Source organism: Cupressus sempervirens, chromosome 5 (assembly GCF_028749045.1).
Source record: "Cupressus sempervirens isolate cs-2001-9-10 chromosome 5, ASM2874904v1, whole genome shotgun sequence".
NCBI classification, from domain to species: Eukaryota; Viridiplantae; Streptophyta; class Pinopsida; order Cupressales; family Cupressaceae; genus Cupressus; species Cupressus sempervirens.
In genome coordinates, this window is record NC_143122.1 from 99,089,621 (window position 1) to 99,109,927 (window position 20,307).

General features: G+C 34.2%; 1 protein-coding gene across 3 annotated transcripts in view; it reads left to right on the forward strand.

The window, feature by feature from the left end:
• Positions 1-20,307, forward strand: part of USP (UDP-sugar pyrophosphorylase) — a 132,135-nt gene that overhangs the window by 41,217 nt on the left and 70,611 nt on the right. For all 3 annotated transcript variants that reach the window (XM_089828790.1, XM_089828789.1, XM_089828788.1), the window contains exon 13: positions 5,548-5,672. In XM_089828790.1, the coding sequence (XP_089684916.1) occupies positions 5,548-5,672 (125 nt within the window). The remainder of the gene's footprint in view (positions 1-5,547; positions 5,673-20,307) is intronic.

The following is a 20,307-nucleotide window of genomic DNA, read 5'->3' on the forward strand; positions in this document are numbered from 1 at the left end:
TCCCATAAAGGGGTGTTACATTATATTTCTGGGGTTCCAATGATGACACCATGCTTGGGCAATTTTAAGCACATTGAAGACTGCAGTCACTGCTATAGGCATATCCTAGAAGTTACAGCAGCTACTAATGTCATTCTTCTTGGGTTATAAGGGTTTGCAACTATAGCAGTTATAATCAATGTTAATGAATGGAAATAACCTACAACAAAGTTCTTACTAGCAGATTGAGGTAATAAGTCATTTTTATTCCTGATTTGAGCATTATAAATGTTATATACGATTCCTTATCAGATCTGACTATAGATTGATGTTCTTGTACAATGGTTTGAAAGTATGTCCTTGCTGAAATAATATCTGAGACATAACAGTAGGGAATATTATTCCTTTTGTTATCTAGTGAATACTAATTCTATGCATTGTGAAAATTCTTGTTGAAATACACATAAATATAGTTTCCTTTCAACTGTTTGACATAATGTCTCTGTGTGATCATTGAATGTTGAGACGACTTTGTAAGGGATTCAGGATTTAAAGTTATAGTGGTGCCTACTTTGAGAAATACAATAATGTTCTATGATAAGTTGTCAGCCTCCCTTATTTGGTCACTAATTAATCCTTGCTCAACCCTTAATCTGGTTGGTCCTTCCAGTGTTGAGTACTTATCTGGGCCGGTCTTGCACTTACAAAGTTGCCAAGTTGCAATTATTATTTATTTTGCCCTAGTTTCAGGTGGGTTATGACTAAATTCCTTTGTGTGTAGCTTATAGACACTAAAAATCAGTAACCACTTGGGGCTACACTTTTTGTCAGTCATTTGATCTTTTATCATTTGTTGACATTGTGTCCTTTTCATAACTAAATAATTTTAATTATTTAATTGATAAGTGCTTAGATATTCTGTTTTGATCACCTCCTATCAATTTGACCTAGGTCACTCTTTTCACCTGTCTAATTGAATAATATTGTTAATTATTTAATTATTCTCTCTTGGCATTAGTTTGTCTAAAACTATTCCTAGGGTCAAGTAATTATACAATTATTTGGGTTCCCCATCCTAACATTTCTTCTTGAATAAGTAAATATATTAATTTATTTATTCTCTTCTATCACCTTCTCCATTAAATAAATTTATTTTATTTAATCGACTAATTAATTGATACATGGAGTAATTAATAAATCATATTTTTTAATTGTCTCTACTTATCTAATCTGCATTCCGAAATCTCCCGACTTCTAAACTCATCTCCTTCCTATTTCCTCTCCACTTCTAACTGCCACTTGCTAATTCTCTTACCCCGTAACTTTTACTAAGTTATATTTCCTCCACTTCCAAGTGCAACTTTCCCATTTATCCTCACTTAACCTATCCTCTCATGTCATTTGATTCATCTAATGAATCTGAAAAATCTACGAGTTGTGATCAAAGCCCTCATTTCTTTCGAACCATAATTCTTCAATTTGCCTTGTACTATTGTCATCATTGTATTTTGAATTTGTTCGTTATGTTTAGCATTTCATTTTAATGCCTTTATTGGTTAGATTAGATTCTATTTGACATGAATATGGCTTTTTGTGGTTGGTTGATGGTTTCATGTAGTACGTTTGATGCTGATTTCCTAGCCTACATGGCCAAAAAAAAGAAGGGATTAAATTGAGGATCAACTCACTCATCTCATATCATCAAAAATGGATGGAAAAAGAAGTGGAGTGATGAAGGAAGATGAATGTGGCATGATGAAAGACCAATCACACATATCTTTGTTATAAATGAGACCAGGAGTCTATTGGGGCACTTATGCTTGAGGTTCCATATTTTAAGAGTCTAATTGTATCATGTAACCCATTCATAAACACGTCACATGGTGCTGACCTATGTAGTTTGTAAGTGTATCAGGGTTCATGAGGCCCATGGTATGTGTTAGATAACTGGAGGAGAGGGGCGGGATCAATTATCCTTAGGCACTTTCAAGCAATTCACCACACTTATAACAACTTATACTTGGTAAACCAACTCGGTAATCATAGAAAACTTAATCTTTCTTATGCAACAAATAGATTTCACTTGCAGTGCTGAATATCAACAACATTAACTGACTTACAACAATGGTAATAGTTTCAACATGTAAAAACAAATAACATGCAAAACATCTATAAACACTTTGAAACCATGATTTTAAACGTGGAAACCCGATCAGGGAAAAAACCACTTGGGACTAGTCACTTTAAATATTTTCACTATTCTGAAGTGAGCTCAGTTAAGAGCCTACCTTATGTTGAATCACTACTCATGAAACATGCATCAATGAGTTTGACTCAAAATCACATAGTTAAATCTTGATAGCAATATCACAATTTGACTTGCTGTGGAAATTATCTCCTACTTATCAATTGATGAGCTTAAGGAGCTTTCTAATGAATGGTTCATAAGGCACAACACTTGGTGAAGGTTTTGCAAATGGGGTTGCAAGCTATCGGTTTAACTGTGGAGGACACTCAGTAGTTAAGCGTGCTCAGGCTGGAGTAGCACTGGGATGGTTGACCTCTTGGGAAGTCTCGGTGCTTCACCCCTATGAGCATCACCTAGATCCAATGAGTGCTAAGTGTTCCATTTATTCTCATGAGAGATGGATTCATGTTGAATCGCTACTCATGAAACATGGGTTAATGAGTTTGACTCAAAATCACACAGTTAAATCCTAATAGCAATATCACAATTTGACTTGTTTTGGAAATTATCTCCTACTTATCAATTGATGAGCTTAAGGGGCTTTCTAATGAATGGTTCATAAGGCACAACACTTGGTGAAGGTTTTGCAAATGGGGTTCCAAGTTTTGGGTTCAACCATGGAGGAAACTCCGTAGTTAAGCATGCTCAGGTTGGAGTAGTACTGGGATGGGTGACCTCCCAGGAAGTCCCGCTGCTCCACCCCTGTGAACATCACCTAGATCCAATGAGTGCTAAGTGTTCCATTTATTTTCATGAGAGATGGATTCATGTTGAATCACTACTCATGAAACATGGGTCAATGAGTTTGACTCAAAATCACACAGTTAAATCCTGATAGCAATATCACAATTTGACTTGCTATGGAAATTATCTCCTACTTATCAAGAGCCAATCTTGTTAAAGGTTACAAACACACTACAAGGTGTGATCTTGTTAGGGGATTTTCACCAAATATCATCTAGACCTTATCATCCTTCAATAATTGGCCTGTGTAAGGACTTACAAACATTCAATGGAATGTCGCCTTACAATAAGGATTTACAAATAAAAAGGCTGTTTAGTCCACTTGGTTAAGAGATTTTTTGTTACAATCGTGAGAGTAACAGTCAAATGATCTGATAAAAATGCAACTCACTTTGCTTGTTCAGATCTCCATTCTGCTCAGTATCTCTGCTAACTGACTGGCCCTGACATCAACTCTTCTACACACTTCCAACTAGCACCTTTGATTTTCTTGGTAGGATCTCCTTTAACAACTTTGCTTCTGCTTTTCTCTTCTCTGGACCAGCAGCATTTCCATCCTTGTCTCTTCCTTAAATAGAAAGATTTTTTGCTGCTTTATCTCATGAATTAGGGTCCCCATGAAATCCTCTCATCCACATGATCTCAGGTTCATTGAATCTGCACCATATTTCAGATCTTGCCAAATGTATCTCCTCCTTGGAACTTTAATTTTTTCTTGGATCTTTAAACACTTCTCAAATCTTCATCATCAGATTGTTCTGGAATTATTCCAGTTGTTGATCTTGCTAACAAACTTCGTCCTCATCTTGGTATAATCTAGAATAGTCTCGATCTTCACTTTATGTCATCCCTTTATCAATCTTTTTCAAACTGATCTTCATTTACGAAACGGTGTTCATCTTTTGCCAACCTTCTCCATACTTTGTTAATACTGTCCCCAGTTAATACTAGCTTTGCTCGGTTAATACTTGTCTTGCTCGGTGAATACTGTCCTTACTTATTTCACCTTTCTTCTTCATTTACTAACCACTATATTTAGCTTGGTGTATCTTCTCGTTTCACTTGCCAACATCATTCCTTCTCTTACCGACCAAAGTAACTTATTTATACATGATATTAACACTTCATGAAATCATGTTAAACAATCAAACCGACATTATACTCTCATAGACCGATTCTTCAGTTGCCCAATTAGGTTCACATACTCAACATCACTTCTTCATTCTCATCTTCATACTTTGTCTTCCACTTCGTTATCCAACATCACATCCTTCAGATGATTGCAACTTACATGAAACAGTATTGTCAAATAGCTTGACATCAATGACAATATAACAACTGATCTAACTCTTTCACATACACTTTGCAAACTCCCTTTACTTTCATCAGCATCCGTTGTGTCCAACAATATGTTACAATTCTAAGATATTTCCTACATTTGGCTACAATCCTGACCAATATAATTCTCACTTGCCTCAATCTGCAGTGATATGAACCACTTTGCATTAGTCATTTTCATCCAAACAAATTAGGTTTAGAAGCACTAGTAATCCTCTTGGCCTTGACCCTTAAATAGATATTCCATAGTTTTAGATCAACACCTTCATGTAGAGATTTCTCCCATACCATTTGTTTATTGTTTTTCCTTCTTCCCCTTTGCTATCATTCAAGAGTAGCCTTGAGCTGTTGACTTAATAGTGCATCTGTTCTACCGCAAGCTAGGCTGGGCCATGTAAGTAGATTTTTATTTCAACTATTGATCTCTTGGATGTACAAACCAACCTTGACTACAAAGCTCTCACAATCTAGGGGATGGGTGCCTCAGCTGCTTTCATAGAATTATGCTTGTTCTTTTACAGTTCCAATTTTCTTTCTACATTGTTTTCTTCCTTTTACATAGCCTTTTCACTTTCCTCACTCTTTGGATATTAAGATTTTCCATGTTTCCCCTATAAGGTGACCGAGAGTTAATGCCAAATGGATACTATGGGCCATGCACCAGCTTTTACATTTATAGATACCACAATTGTTTGAAACTTAGAGTAGAAAAGTGTCAATTTCTATTGGATAGCTGGGTTTTCGTCATGCTTCATGCTTGTAAGCAGTCCTCATTCAAGCCCCGAAATTTAATGGCTTCCTAATGTCTTTGTAAGATTGGATATGCTTAGTGGATAGAGTTGTCTTTCTTAGATATTCATAATGTTTCTCGTCTCATGACTTAGTTAATTGGCCAATACCTTTATTAAATGTTTTTAGTTCAGTTATTTTTTCCATGCCAAAACCCAGATATTTTTAATAACTCTGATCTTTTGAACATCTAGTCATTTGTTTATTGCAGACATTACATATTTTTGTCAAAAACACTCTTGTGGAAGGAACATTTTGATGTTTTAGATTTGAGAAATGATTGGCAATCGATATACTTTCTAGATGAATATATAATATATATTTATCCATAATGTCATATTCATCGTTGCTCTAAAATCTCAAGTGAGCTAAATGAGAATTTATTTGTAGACCTTTGCTCGATTATTGCTTTGTGAAATTGATTTTGCGATCTAAATAATGTCTATCAGGTAGGAGAATGGTGATAAATGTGGAGTACAATCAATTAGATCCTTTGCTTCGAGCCACTGGACATGTAGATGGTGATGCTAATGATGACACAGGATACTCACCTTTCCCTGGAAATATCAATCAGGTAAGACTTGAAAATCTGCTTTCATTCTATTGATATGCAGCCTTTTCATATACAAATTACATTGTATTTTATCTAGCATTTTCCATTATGCAGCAAAATAATTGTTTTTTAATCTTTAGCATTATGTGAATGCATGGTTCTTAGGATGTAGTGAGAGCCTAGGGTTTTCAACTTGCCAGCATCTAACTGATCAATGTTATTAGTGATGCAGACCACATTATCAATTGACAATAATTGATAGATTTCTAGATTTATTACAATCTGGTTTTAAATTATTGCTTGATAAATGTTTTTTGATACTAGTTTATTGATGTCAAAAATTATGATTTTATTCTTTTTTATATTGCAACTGATATGGAAAATGTTGATAGATTATGATGGTTACTTCTTGTTTTCCAAATTAATTTTGGGGCAGTCAAATACTCATTCCGCCAAAGAAAGATGGATAAATCTTGTTATCATAACCGCTAACATCTGTTAATATGGAAATACTGATTTTGATGCATTGTTAGCAAGTATCAACATCTTTAGCTATTCATTTCATGGTACCATTCTTTCAAATGTTTTAGATCGTATTTATTTGTGATTAGTAGCATACCATGTTTCCGTATGAACAATCCATGTGTAGAGAACATCTTGATCACTTGATCCATCATATATCGTTGCTGTTGTATTGTGATATCATTGACTTTATCAGTTAATGCATTTATACACCAACTTGCTTGGCCAAATTGGCAGCCATATTATTTGAGTTAGAGCCAGTGAAGTGCTTTACACCTCCCAATAATAAACATAAACAAACACTTTGGACCAACTCTATATCAAACTTGAAGAAACATAATTGAATTGAGGGACCTTATGAGAGTTGGAATGAAACCAATTTTAAAGGTGGTTTGTAAGTTCAACAACTCGCTTGGCCAAATTGGCAGCCTTATTATGTGAGTTAGAGCCAGTGAAGTGCTTTACACCTCCCAATAATAAACATAAACAAACACTTTGGACCAACTCTATATCAAACTTGAAGAAACATAATTGAATTGAGGGACCTTATGAGAGTTGGAATGAAACCAATTTTAAAGGTGGTTTGTAATGCGATTATACACAAAGTGACAAATTTTAAAATGAATATTCTAAGTGAATAACAACCTAAAAACTGGTACTCTCCCAACAAACTTGAGCTACACAATATATTTTTTGTTCTAAACATTTGGGAGCACTTTGCATAAATTTTATTAAATAAAGATTATCAATTCTTTATTTTTTCTAAGAAATGATTTTAAATGGCCATAACTTTCTCAAAACATAACGAAATTAAGAGCCATAAAATGTTCTGGAAAGCTCTCTAGAAGAAGCTTCTATCCTTGTAAGCCATTCACAATTTTTTTTCTATATAAAAAGATGTGAATAAAAGAACAACACGGATTTCCAAAGAAAATGTGCAAAATATTGAAAAAAATAGTGCTTACTTTTGCAAGCAATCACCTCTAATTGCTTCTGAATGAAAATTCTTTTCAAATGAGTGCACAATCTTCACAAATATGTTCCTTTTTGGTGAGAGCTTCTAGACTGATTTTTTTTCTTTTTCTTAAACAATCTAGATTTTGAATTGTAAACTCAAACCCAAGGTTCAGAGAATGCTCTGATGCAAACTGATATGGAAAGAGGCAATCTAACCAGTATTTGAAGATTAAAATTTGCAGTTAAAAATTCATTGATCTCTGCAAACATAGAAGAAAATAATCTGTGCAATAAGATGACAGTAAAACTTGCATTTTCCAATATGCTCCAGAAAAGAGCAAAATACAATAATTAATAGGCATTATGTCTGCGAAAATTAAGGAACTGGAATATCTTTAGGGGACTTCAGGGGAATGACCAAAATAATAGGAAGTTTTCACTTATATTAACTTCCTAATAATTTTATAATAGTAAGTTATACTAACCTCCTAACAATTTAACTAATATATTATAACTTCCTAACAAATAGGACACTAATGTTTAAGTTTTACTTTCTAGTTTTCACTTTTCAGTTTTGTTTTTGACATTAACATAGGATTAACATTAATAAAAATAATACTAAGCTAATAACTTAAAATTTTTCCTATGCTTGCCCTATGAATCCTCATAGACCACTCTCACCACTTCATGGTATCCTTGAGAAGCATAGAAACACAATTGCGAAAGATAAATTGAAGATAGATTGAAATAACTAACTTTGTTAACAACCATACTAATCGTTGATTGGACTGATGTTGTTTGATTTGGATGTGGATGTGTTTGGTTTCAGAAATGACTACCTGTATAATGACTGATTTGTCTGGTTTTGAGAGTATCCATCACTGTATAAGACAATCAATTGATTGATTGGATTATTGATAAAGCAGATCGTACGAGTACATTGCCGATTTATGAAGTTCATTGTTTTGATATGAGTTTGATATTTGTCATCACTTTCTTCTTGTCGTGACAAAGATAATTTGATTACGAGGGTTTTAATATGTTTTGATTGGTTTCTTCAGGACATTTTATGATGTTTTTGGTCCATCCAAGAGTTCTTGAGTTGAGGTATGTGCTGCATATCACATACTTGTTAGGTGTATGAAGGTTCTTATCATAGGCACTCCAAATATGGTCGCCTTAGATGAATCTTTTACATTTTTTCAAAATTTAGGATTATTTTGGGATCTATAAGATTTTTTTGATCATTTTTTCATGACTTTATGCTCTTTTTATGGAATATTTCAAGGTCATTACTATATGCTTGTGCAAGATGTATTGAATTGCCCCTAGTGTCTAGAAAGGAAAGAAAATTACGGATTCATGGATGGACGGATAGATGGATGAAGGCCAAAGGTTGTGTAATATGTCTTGAAGTTGTTTGGATGCCAAGGACGATCTAGACATTAAGATAATATGGTTTTTCCAAGCTTAGGCTTGGGCATGATAAGACAGGGTAATGATATGATCCATTGACATGCATGTGGGTTACATGAATGAACATGTCAAGAGGATGTTGAAAACATATTTGGAATTTTATGTCCTTATTTTCTATTAAGGTCAAGAGAGGGATTTAGATATGATAATGATTGGACATGAATAGGGAAAGCAAGATCAAGAGTGGACAAGGGGAAGAAATATGGATGTGGGGTAAGATAAGATAGACAATATGGACCAAAGGGATGTGGACAAGATAAAGGAAATACCAAAGGGACGTGGAAAACATGAAGTAGATAGGACATGTGACGCTTCTAGAGAGATCCCTAGCCTTGTCAAAGTGAAAGAAGGGAAAAAGGAAATATGGATATTGATAAGTGATATGAGGGTCATAGGATAATGGAGGAAACGAAAGGGATATGATTCGATAGGAAAATACATATGAAACCTAATCACACGTATGGAATTCAAGGTCACAACTTACACATGATGCCTATTTGCTAGGTTTTCATTATGATACTTGCTTAAAGTGCTTGTTTGCCAAGCTCAAACTATTAGATAAATTATTTCAATTTATTCTTATTCCCCCTTTTTTGACTTTATAGGAATATAATGGATGTATGACATGACATGGATGAAGGACTCAAGCATCCTTTCCCTTGGATAGTGCTCTTGAAAGATATGAAATGATGGACCTTAGCTTTTGGTGGTATGCTCAAAGACGTTGGTTGGGTAATGACAAAGGGACACCAAATGGATGGTTGGATGAAGTGGGATAAAATTTTATGCAAAGGATTAGATAAGGGGTATGGAAGGATAGAACATAGGAGTCAAATAACAGAAGGGTTATTGGAAGACATGTAGGGATTATATGAAAAGCATGACAAGGTCAACATTGGCACACACCTTGAAGGGTGGTCAAGTAATTGAGCAAAAGTAGATTTGGAAGCTTTAGATTTTGATGAAGAGAATATGAAATTTGATTTTGTGATATAGGGACTCAAAACATGTTTCGAAGTGGATGAGAGGAGTTTGAATATATTATTTGAGGAAGCATTGGGAAGCTTGAATGGCAATTTTGATTTTTCATTAGTATGAAAGTCTTTTATGAGAGACTTGGGAATCCACATAGTTCTTGACTTTTCTTTACTTTGTGATTCTTTAGAACACATTGCTTTAACGAGGGATTTAGGAATCCACATTGTGTTTGATATTTCTTTTTGATCATGTTGGCTAAATTTTTTGTACATCATTGATAATGACTTACAAAATTGTGACTTTAGGCAACATTTCAAGAGACTTCTCTCTCCTCTCAGCAATAGGGGAGGCTCCCTTCTTACTGTAGGTGGCTTCAACAGGAATTTAATTGAAATTACAAAAAAGATTGTTCTTTTGCTCAATTCCTCTTTTTTTAAGAATGATTTGCATACAAATAAAACTGACCAACTTAACAAAAAGTGCCTTATTGCTATGATAATACCGGTGACCTTGGAATTGACGTAAGGACAACACTAGGGGCAGTGATTTACTTTTTATATTTTGTGAAACAGAAACAGGAACCCAAAGTCTCTTGCATTTGTCTCAAAAAAGGATTTAAGTAGAATAAACAGTAAGGCACAAAGTCTCTTACTATATACTCTCAAATTTAATAAAAACACTTACAACTGAAGCCCAAAGTCTTCAGCTCTAAGTAATTCCAACCACTACTAACTATTATAATTTGTCCTCTTGTAGCACAATGTCTTCAAACATTCAAATTGGCTCTGAATGCAATAGGCAACTCAAAGCTTGCATGATTAAATTCAAATTCCTCTTGATTAAAGCTTCAAAACTCACAATCAATATCCAAAATATGTCATCACATAACACCTTGAAACACCACAAAGTTTGAAAGCAAGTTGCCTTTTTATTGAAAGTAATCTGAATTATATCCAAGCACAAAGTCTTAGAGTGCACGATACAAATTAGCAGAATTTTCTTGCCTTTCCAAAAGATGATTATTTACAATGAGCTCCCTCCTTTATATAGGAAAATAGGAGACACAAAGGTAGAGGAAAAAAGGGAATTCTGAATCACCTTGACTTATTCTCAAACAAACCCCTAACTAACTAATTTGACTTATTCAAAGTTGCATGTCTAATGTGATTGCAACTTGATTACATGTTATAACATTGCATGTGATACCATCACATGCAATTACATCCTGTTTTTCCATCACATTTAATATGCCATTTACAAATTACAAATACATGATGAAAATATTCTAGGTGCCTTATAAGACACAAATTCTACTAAATCAAACTTTATTGGTCTTCATGCTGCTACAAGATGCCTAATATTTTACGATTGTTGTGCTCAGATTTGGTGGAAGCATCTTGAGTTGGGATATGAATATGCATCCTTGATTATTTCGTTGAGTGCTCACTGACCCTTTTTTTAGCTTGAAAGCACTCTATGCTTGTAATCATTCTTTCACCTCCTTGTAGGCTCTATCATGTGATCATGCTTGTTTCTTGTCCTTTCTTCTTTGCATGCATAAAACCAGCTTTTTAAATGAGGGAAAAACTTAGAAATGAGTTGTTTTGGGAGCATCGCATATGTAATACGACTGGAAACTTTTGGGACAGTGAATGGGTAAATGCGTTTAAGCTCAATATATGTGCTTATATGGTGGAAACACCCAAAAATGGATTTTTAGTGGTCATAAGCACATGCTAACAGAAAGCTTTAAGTTATGCAAATGAAGGATGAACGAGTATCAATTGGGTAACATATGAGAGGCATAACATGCTTATATAAATGCAATTCATGATTTTTATCTGCGAAGTATGTTTGAAATACTTTCAACCATAGGGAAGCCATATGGAGGTTTATGAAATGCATGATGGTAGGATTTATACTTGCATTCACACTAGGGGGAATAAAGAGCCTTATTTTCTTTACAACGAGATTTTACCCCCGATTGCATATGCAAATAAGTGAGACTTTGCATATGCAACTTAGAGAAGTAGATAGAAGAATAGAAGAAGCAACTTGATATATACAAAACAAATGCAAATCTAAAAATGGAAATGATGAGACTTGCATACACAACATAACAAATATATACAACAAAAACCTTAAAAAAAAACAAGGAATCATACCCTTTTATCAAGAGGCAAGAGAAGGTCTTTTTTAAAAACTTGTGAAAAATCTGAACATGCAATCATAGAGATTTCTTAGATTTAGAAAGATTGCAAGATGAAATGTTAAATAGACTTTGAATCTTGACTCAATCCTTGTACGCAATGAGTCAAAATTCATAGCGCACCAAGTATAGAAAGTTATAGCAAAAAATGGCATCATTTTAGCAACTGTTTTGACCAAGCAATGTGCAACATGCAAAAAATTTGGAAAATGGTGTCCAAAGCACATCAAGTGATTTAAAAGACTTGAATGTAAGATAGGAAGGATAGGAAACACTTTGAAACTTACCTTGATCCAAAACTTGCTGTTTTAATGGTGCAATTTGCTTAAAACTAAGGCGTTTTCGAGTAAAAAATGCCCTAGATGGGTTGAGAAATGAATAAAACACTAAAAAAACTCCCTTTTTGAGTAGCTCAATGTATTCTTTGGGTGATAAAACAACATATAGATCATCAAAAATGACTAAGAAATGCTCAGGATATGAGCATTTGAAGGCTGCAAAATCTGTTTTTGGAGAAAAACACTAAAAAAGTAAAGTTTTGAGAGCCTAAAACATGTTTTTGGGCTTAAAGATCACTAGTTTGAGGCGTTTGATAAAAAAGTATCATATTTTGAAGTAAAATGTACTTTTTGGTTGTATTTACATGTTTTAAAAACATATGCAATGGCTGGAAAAATCACCACCATGAGCTTTTGGTTAATAACTTCGTGCAAAATGCACTTTTGGGAGGCATTTACATGTAATTGAGCCCAAAATCACTACTTTGGCTTCAGTGAGGATTTAAGTCATTAAAAACATGTTTTTAAGAGCAATTTACATGTTAGGATGATATGCAAGTGGGTTAAAATTTGCCACTTTGCCTTGGCTCACTTTTAAGATTCAAAAATATATTTTAAAACACTTGTAATGGGGCCCAAAATTGCCACTTTTGATTAAGCTTTGTGGAAATAGGTTTTCCTTTATCACATACACATGCAATTGGGTTCAAAATCGCCACTTATGCCTAAGTTAAGTGAAACTCACTTTAGACATGCATTTACATGTTATAAAACATGCAAATTGATTTAAAAATTTCATTTATGTGGCAATTGCAAAAATGCATATGTAATAGATTAGAAAAACTCCACTTAAAGGCAAAGAAACATTTTAAAAGAACTTGTGTGGAACAACATGTGTAAATGGGTTCAAAATCTCCACTTGAATTGATGTAATAAGCATTAAATATGCAAAAAAATATTAAAAACCCATTACACTCATTAAAATGTGTTATTGCACGAGAAAAGTGCACTTTAATGATGTTGAGACTTATAATTTATTCGGTAGTGGATTTTCATATAGTAATTTGCATGTTGATATATGCAATGAATAATAAAAACACCACTTAAATGCATTTACGATGTCTTATGTAATTAAATTTAATATTTAACTATAGTTCTCAATAAAGTAACATGAAAAATAGACTTGAAATAGGCTAATTTCGTAAAACATTAAAAGCTATGGTCAAATCAACTTAGAATGAGTTGAAATTTGACAATGGATCACAAAATTCACTTTAAATATTAAATATAATTTTATATTATGCTTTTACCAATAAAATGCCCACTTTTATGAGGTTTTTAAATCGATATTATGCAATTGTCCTAAAAAACCCCACTTTTTCCTTTATAACTTGAGCTAGGCAACTTTGATTTCGACCTAAGTTAGCTTGAAATGAGTGGAATTCCAAGGGCTATTCTTCTAAGGCAAAAATAAGACAAAAAATTATTTACAATAAAATAAACACAAAAGTTTGCCAAAAATTGAGTGTTTGGAGTCAGAGAAGAAAAACTCTTACTAGCAAACAATTTGGGATTCAACTAGATGGAAACCTTCAAAAGAACACATCGATAGAGCAACACATAGTATAACTCAGGGATAACAAATTGTCTTTATGATACTTCATCAATACATCAAAACTAAGAGGGTGCACCTACAAATCCATAAGAAAATCTGTAGGATAGCCCCAATTTTGTGAAGCCAAAATTGAAGACAAATAGTTTGATGGCCTGTGGCCTTTTGGATATTGTTGTTTCTTTGTATCTACATGCTAGTTAGATTGGGCATGGATTTTTGGACTTTCAAATTTTATGCTTGACATCCAAGTCGCTTCTCAAGGTATTGGGGTTTATGGGTGGCGAGGAATGATATGGAGGGTTCAAATAGACCTGTGGTGGAAATTTTTTCAAGGATGTGTGCCTTTGTTGATCTTGATTTGGGTAGGATAGGTGGATGGTGATAGAGAAGTTATATGTATAGGTGATGGAGGGATATAAGAACTTAAGATGGATGGAAGGTTTGAAGTTTTTAATATATGCTTGGGATTAGATGGAGGAATGTCGGATCTATAAGTGGTAGTGTGAGACATGTAGCCAAGGCCATGATTTTTAGGGTTCTTTATAACATAACGAGGTTCCAATATGATACTTGTTACTTTGATAGCAAGATGCAAGTATATTTTGAGGTAGAGGAGGTATGTAAGGTATAATAGGATAATAAAATATGCTTGCCCAAATGAAACTGGATGAACCAATTTTATATGTAGGGGGATCGTTATTAGCTTTTGCAGGGGTGATGGGATCTTTTGGAGGACAATTGGATCATGGAGTGGACCAAACTAGATGGAAGTGGATCATGCAGGGGACTAGAAAGGATTGTAGGATCTTGCAATAGAATAGGAGCAATAACAAGATCATTTGGTAGGATGAGATCTTGTGGAGAAGGTGGAGAATTAGAGCATGGAGATGAAGGAATGGTAGGTTAATGGGGAGGATTTGGAGGGATGATAGGGATCTTGTGATGGACATGAGGTGAAGGGATACTTTGATCTTGACTTTGAAGGGGATCATTGGATTCCATTGTTTAAGGAGTAATGGAAGGGGTGATATGATCTTGCTTAAGAATAAGATGGTCAATGAGTCTTGGAAGGACATTTTGCGCTTGATATGGAAGAGGATCACCATGGATAGGATGGACAAGGATAGTGAAATCTTTATGATACACTAGAAAGATGAGTTTTTGGTCAATAGTTGTATGAGATTGATCATTCTTGGGATCTTGATTTTGATTTTGTTTGGACTCATTTTTTCATGCTTTGCATCACCCTCTTGACATAGGGTATGAATTTGGATAAGTATGCATTCTTGGAAGGGGTCGATGTTTTGGTATGAAGGAGGACTTTGAATGAGACTCTCTGGAGTAGGTTTGTCTCAGGATAGAGCATATGGAGGCAATGGATCTAGGATTGCTCAGTTGTAGAAGGGAATTGTATCTGGAAGGGGATTAACTTGGAAATCTATTATGGATAGCCCATGGGAGGTCTCATTACTAGTTGGTTCATTTGATGGAAATTACAAAGATTGTTCTTATGACAGTTTAGGTACACCAAACGTAGGAGAAATAATTTGCAAGACTAAAGAGAGATTAGTAGCAATGAAATCAATTGAAGAAACCACTAACAAAAGTCTCTACAAAACAACAACAAAATGAAAGCGTTGTAATTAAAATATAAGAATGAAACTAAACCGAACCGTTCCAAGTATATTATCCTCTTCTCTTGTTGCTTCTCTACACTATGAAAGTGGATTCATGTGGTGCCCAGTGTTGGACTCGACAACACTTCGACCCAAAGATTCGCAAAAACTAAGATATTATACTTGATTTCTTGAGAAAAACCTACTTAAATGAATCTAAAACAAAATTTAGGGTTCTTCATTTGGGTTTGAAGGGGTTTATTAGCTCTTTAGAAATCAATGGATGATCAAGTTTGGTTTGATAAAAACAGGATATACGGATTAGATAAGTAGAGACTAGAAGACTTTGGGTCATCTTCTCAAAATGAAAATTTATTTCCAACTCAAACTCAAAACTAGAGAGCTCATTTAGGAAATAAAAGATGAGATAAGATTTGTAGAGATTTTATTTTCAAAAGATATTAGTTTCCAAAATGCAATTTTGAGAAAAGAAATGATTTTTGATTTTGAGAAGCTATTAGTTTCCAAAATGCGATTTTGAGAAAATAATTGATTTTTGCATTTTGAAATAATTTTTGATTTTCAAGAGATGTTAGAATTTTTGATTATCTCATAAATATGATTTTTTAGTTTTTTTTGAAGATTTTAGATTTAAATTGAATTTAAAATTTCAAAATTTGAGAATGATGAAATTAACTTGAAATTACAATGAAATGAATTTACTTGATAGGAATTAATTAGTTAATTTAAATAATTAATGGTAATTATTTAAACTATAGGACTTAAGAAATTGAACTTAATTAACCAATAAAGATTAGTTAATTAAATAATATTAATTATTTGATTAACATAAGGGGAATGGTTAAGTGATCAAAAGATGAAGTTTTGGAAGAAATAAAATAATTAATTGAACGATTGAAGAACCATTTTATTAATAGAAGAAAAAATAATAATTAATTGAAACTCACAAGTGGTCAATTTTTGGTGTCTACAACTAGATAGTTTCAGATGCAAGGGTGGACTCATTAGCCATATCATTATCAAAGATTAGAAGAGTTATAATTCAATATCAAATATGATAATTTCAAGCTCACACATATAATGTTGTGGGAAGGTTTTAAATTTTATGTTACTTGCGAGTTTCCAATAATAGAAATGTTGGTAACTTTGATCTTCTTATTCTAGGGTACTTGGGAATTGATAAAGTGAGATGATATTAAACAATAAAAAATAAAGGCACACATCCTTGGACTCTTCAATTGTAAGCATTATTGTCTCTTAGGTAGACAACATAAATTTAATTGGTAGAAAAATCAAGATAAGGTACAAGGACTCCATTATGCTATCCACATCTTTTGACATATTTAAATGTTTAAAGTTGTGTCTTTGTTGTAATACTTGTTTTCCATTTCCAAATGATGACGTGGTTCCCACCTCTGTAGGTTGTTTTCATGACCTTCATATCTTGGTCACTATGCATTAAATTTGTTCCTATTAGGGGTTATTTCTATATATTCTAGGTATTTTAATTAAAATGAAGATGCAAGTTTCCTTCATGGAGGTAAATGAGGTTCATATTTATATTGAAGAGGGCCTGAAAAATGTGGGCAATTGACATTCATCATTTATGAGTACGAGGAAATGTGTGAAGCTGTTATGATGCTAACACTTAATTAATATTAGAGTTCAAAGTTTTAGGATGGAACTGTATGGTAATTATTTACAACTTCATAAATATATTTATAATTTTTTGCATCTTCAAATGCAAGCATAATATCATGTAGTTGGATAACATTGTATAAAATTATATTCATAGTTCTATGAAGTTTCCTAATGGAGGGATGTGGGGGCAGATGGACAAAGGGCCTCAATTGGATGATGGTGGCGGGACAGGGGCTGATCAGTGTTGTGGTGGAGGATTTGCTGATATACAATCGGGGTCAAAATATTTCATTTAGAGATTTTTCCCAATTACAGATTTTACAAGAAAAAACCAGACAAAGAGATGCTCTATTCAATGAAATTCTTAAAAGTCATAGGAAAATCAATGGTTTATTTAATAATTTACAATAATTATTTTTCATTACAAGTCCTACTAAGCATAATTTTTTTTAGTGAGCTTGACAGGAGAGTTTGCAAAGCCAGAGGTCAGGCTGGTTTAAGAGCGGATTACCAAACCATGGACCACATTTTGAGGTTAGGCTGGTCACTACTCTACGAAAGTGTACTGTTGTTTCGTGGACTTTCATAAGGCTTTTGATATCGTGATTTCAAAGATCTTATTGACAATTATTATGAGATTATACGAGAGCATAACTGGTGAGCTCCTATTCAGAGCACTATTGGGATGAAACAGGGCTTCCCTCTTTCCCCCACCTTATTTGGCATTTATATTGATGAGCTTGAGACCTTCCTTAGAGACTCCTCGCTCCTTGTTGATGGTTATTTCTTACATCAATTCTTGATTTCCATTCTCTTGTTTTCCAATGATGTGATACTTTTGGCCTCTTCTCTTGAGAGTCGCTTTGCTTTCTTTTGTGACCTTCAACAACTTTCCTTGAACCTGAGCAAGACTCAGGTTATGGTCTTCAACTGTTTGAAGACTGCACATCTGCTACTTCCAGGGTCGAGAGATTGAGATTAGCTCATCCTATGTGTACCTCGAGGTCAAGTTCTTTGGACCCCGATTTAGTTTGAGGCCTACCATCCAACCTAGAGTCAGTAAGGGGATGGGCTCCTTGCTATGCTTGAGAGACAGTTCTTCAAGCATCACTTCTAGGACACTTCATCCAAGCTGTCCCTCTTGGACTCTTTGGTTAGACTGATGGTTCTTTATGGTTATGTGGTTTGGGGGGCCTCTCTTCTTGACTCAGATTGGGCCTCCACTGAGCATGTCCAAACTATGCTACTTCGACGTATTATCAGAGGTCATCGGTTCACCCCTCACAACATTATTCTAGCCGAGTTCAGGGCTCATCCCTTCAGGTTGGTTGCCATTCTTGATCTGATTTAGTTATTCATTGTCTTTGTGGCTTTGTGGACTTCGTGGGCAACATGCATTGATACTCATACTTGGCTTATTGTTCCTCAGTCACTGTTGCAAATTTAGATTTTTCCTCTTGTGCTTGTTGCTGGTTTGCATAGGCTGCTTCCTGGCTGAGCTCGATTGGGATCGATGTTGACCACCTCCCTCCCTTTCGAGTTCTTGTTTGATGCTCCCGCTCACCTCCTCTCCTCACAATAGGAGTTGAATGGGCATATTAGACTTGACATTTATTGAATGTACATCTCTACGACATGGAGTAACTCTACTGAGGGGTTACGTCTGAAGATGGCCTTTTATATTGAGGTCTTCCTTCATATTCAGGACGATATTATTGTACGCCCTAGCTACTTGTCTCGGCCTTGGTGCCATGCCTTACACATCTCCCTTGAGTCCTTCAATGTTGGCTCCCACTGGCTTCAGATGTAGACATCATCACATTGTTAGAGGACTAAACTTGTCATCTGTGTACCTTGGCTGCGGTTTGTTGAAGTATAGCATCAGTCGAAGTAATATATTCATTACATTGAGTATTTGTATTCATGATTATGAACATTGTTTTATGTCTTATATTATTGATAAGAATTATATATATATATATATATATATATATATATATATATATATATATATATATATATATATATATATAATATTATATATGTAATATAATATATTATATATCTTACATTATATATTATTATATGATAATATATTATAATAATATATGGTTAATATATTAATATTACATATATGCTTAAAGATGAGTTAACTAAAGATGATTAACTATAGGGACATGTCTTTTGAAGAGACATGTCTCCTCTTCTCATATTTATATGAGATCCAAATCTGCATTTGGAAATCGTCAATAACAATGGCTATGATTATACATTTGTAGAAAACTATCGTAGAAAAACATGGTATCAGAGTAGGCTGCAAACGTGAAAAAGAAAAAGACAAGAGTAGATAGGAGTGAGATGAATATAGGATAGATGAGAGATGGAAAATGATTGTATACATGCTTGTCTAAGAATAGCAAGTATATACAACAAACATGAAACCTACATATCTTGATATGATCAAATATCAAATATTATATGCTCAATTAAGATAGACGTATATAGAAGCATATCCTATAGAAGTTGGACGGATCAAAACATGTGTGGTTATTTTAAAACAAAGACCAAACAATTAAGAATAGAATGGGGAGTGCAAACGTAAAGTGCCATCGTCCAATAACTGTTAGAAAAATGTCAGGCACCACCATGATGGATAAATGGCTTAAGGAGAAATCACAAATCGAGAAGGGCAGATATTATTAGTGGAACCTTTTGTTCCACTCAAGGGAAGGTGCAAAGAGCTTGGACTCAAAATTCAGAGAGTAGCCAATGTCCATGACGTGGTGATGAAGTCAGAGTTGAATTCTAAGAACTCAACCACCATGAGGGATCCGACTCGATAAATGAATTCTTCTCGAGCTCAATGCTTGGAGTCAATGATTTGGTTTTGGAACTTGTGATGGAAGTTCGATCGAGTGGCTCAACTTACTTTTTGTGCAAACCATGCTTTTTGTGAACAAGATCTCGGTTAGGCAGTGATAGACTTGATCAACGATGGAAAGGATGAAGCAAAGGAGATGAGAATGACGCAAAGCTTGTGAAGGAGCATTTATCATCTCCTTGGAGACAAATAGCTTTGGCTAGGGAAATTCTTGCACTGGTGTTCAATTTTCCGCAAATTTTCTTCACCATATTTAGATTACACGATATGCAAGTTGTTTCCTTACTACAAGATACGTATTATGTTGTCCCTTGTGTTGGTTATCAAAATCACATGTTAGAAACCTACGAGCCTTGCCTGCTCGATGCTGGGTATCTAATTGATTTTGGCCAACATGACAGGATCAAATCCTTTGCGCTTTAGGTTTCGCTTGACCAAGGCCTGTTTACCCAAATCCAAAAC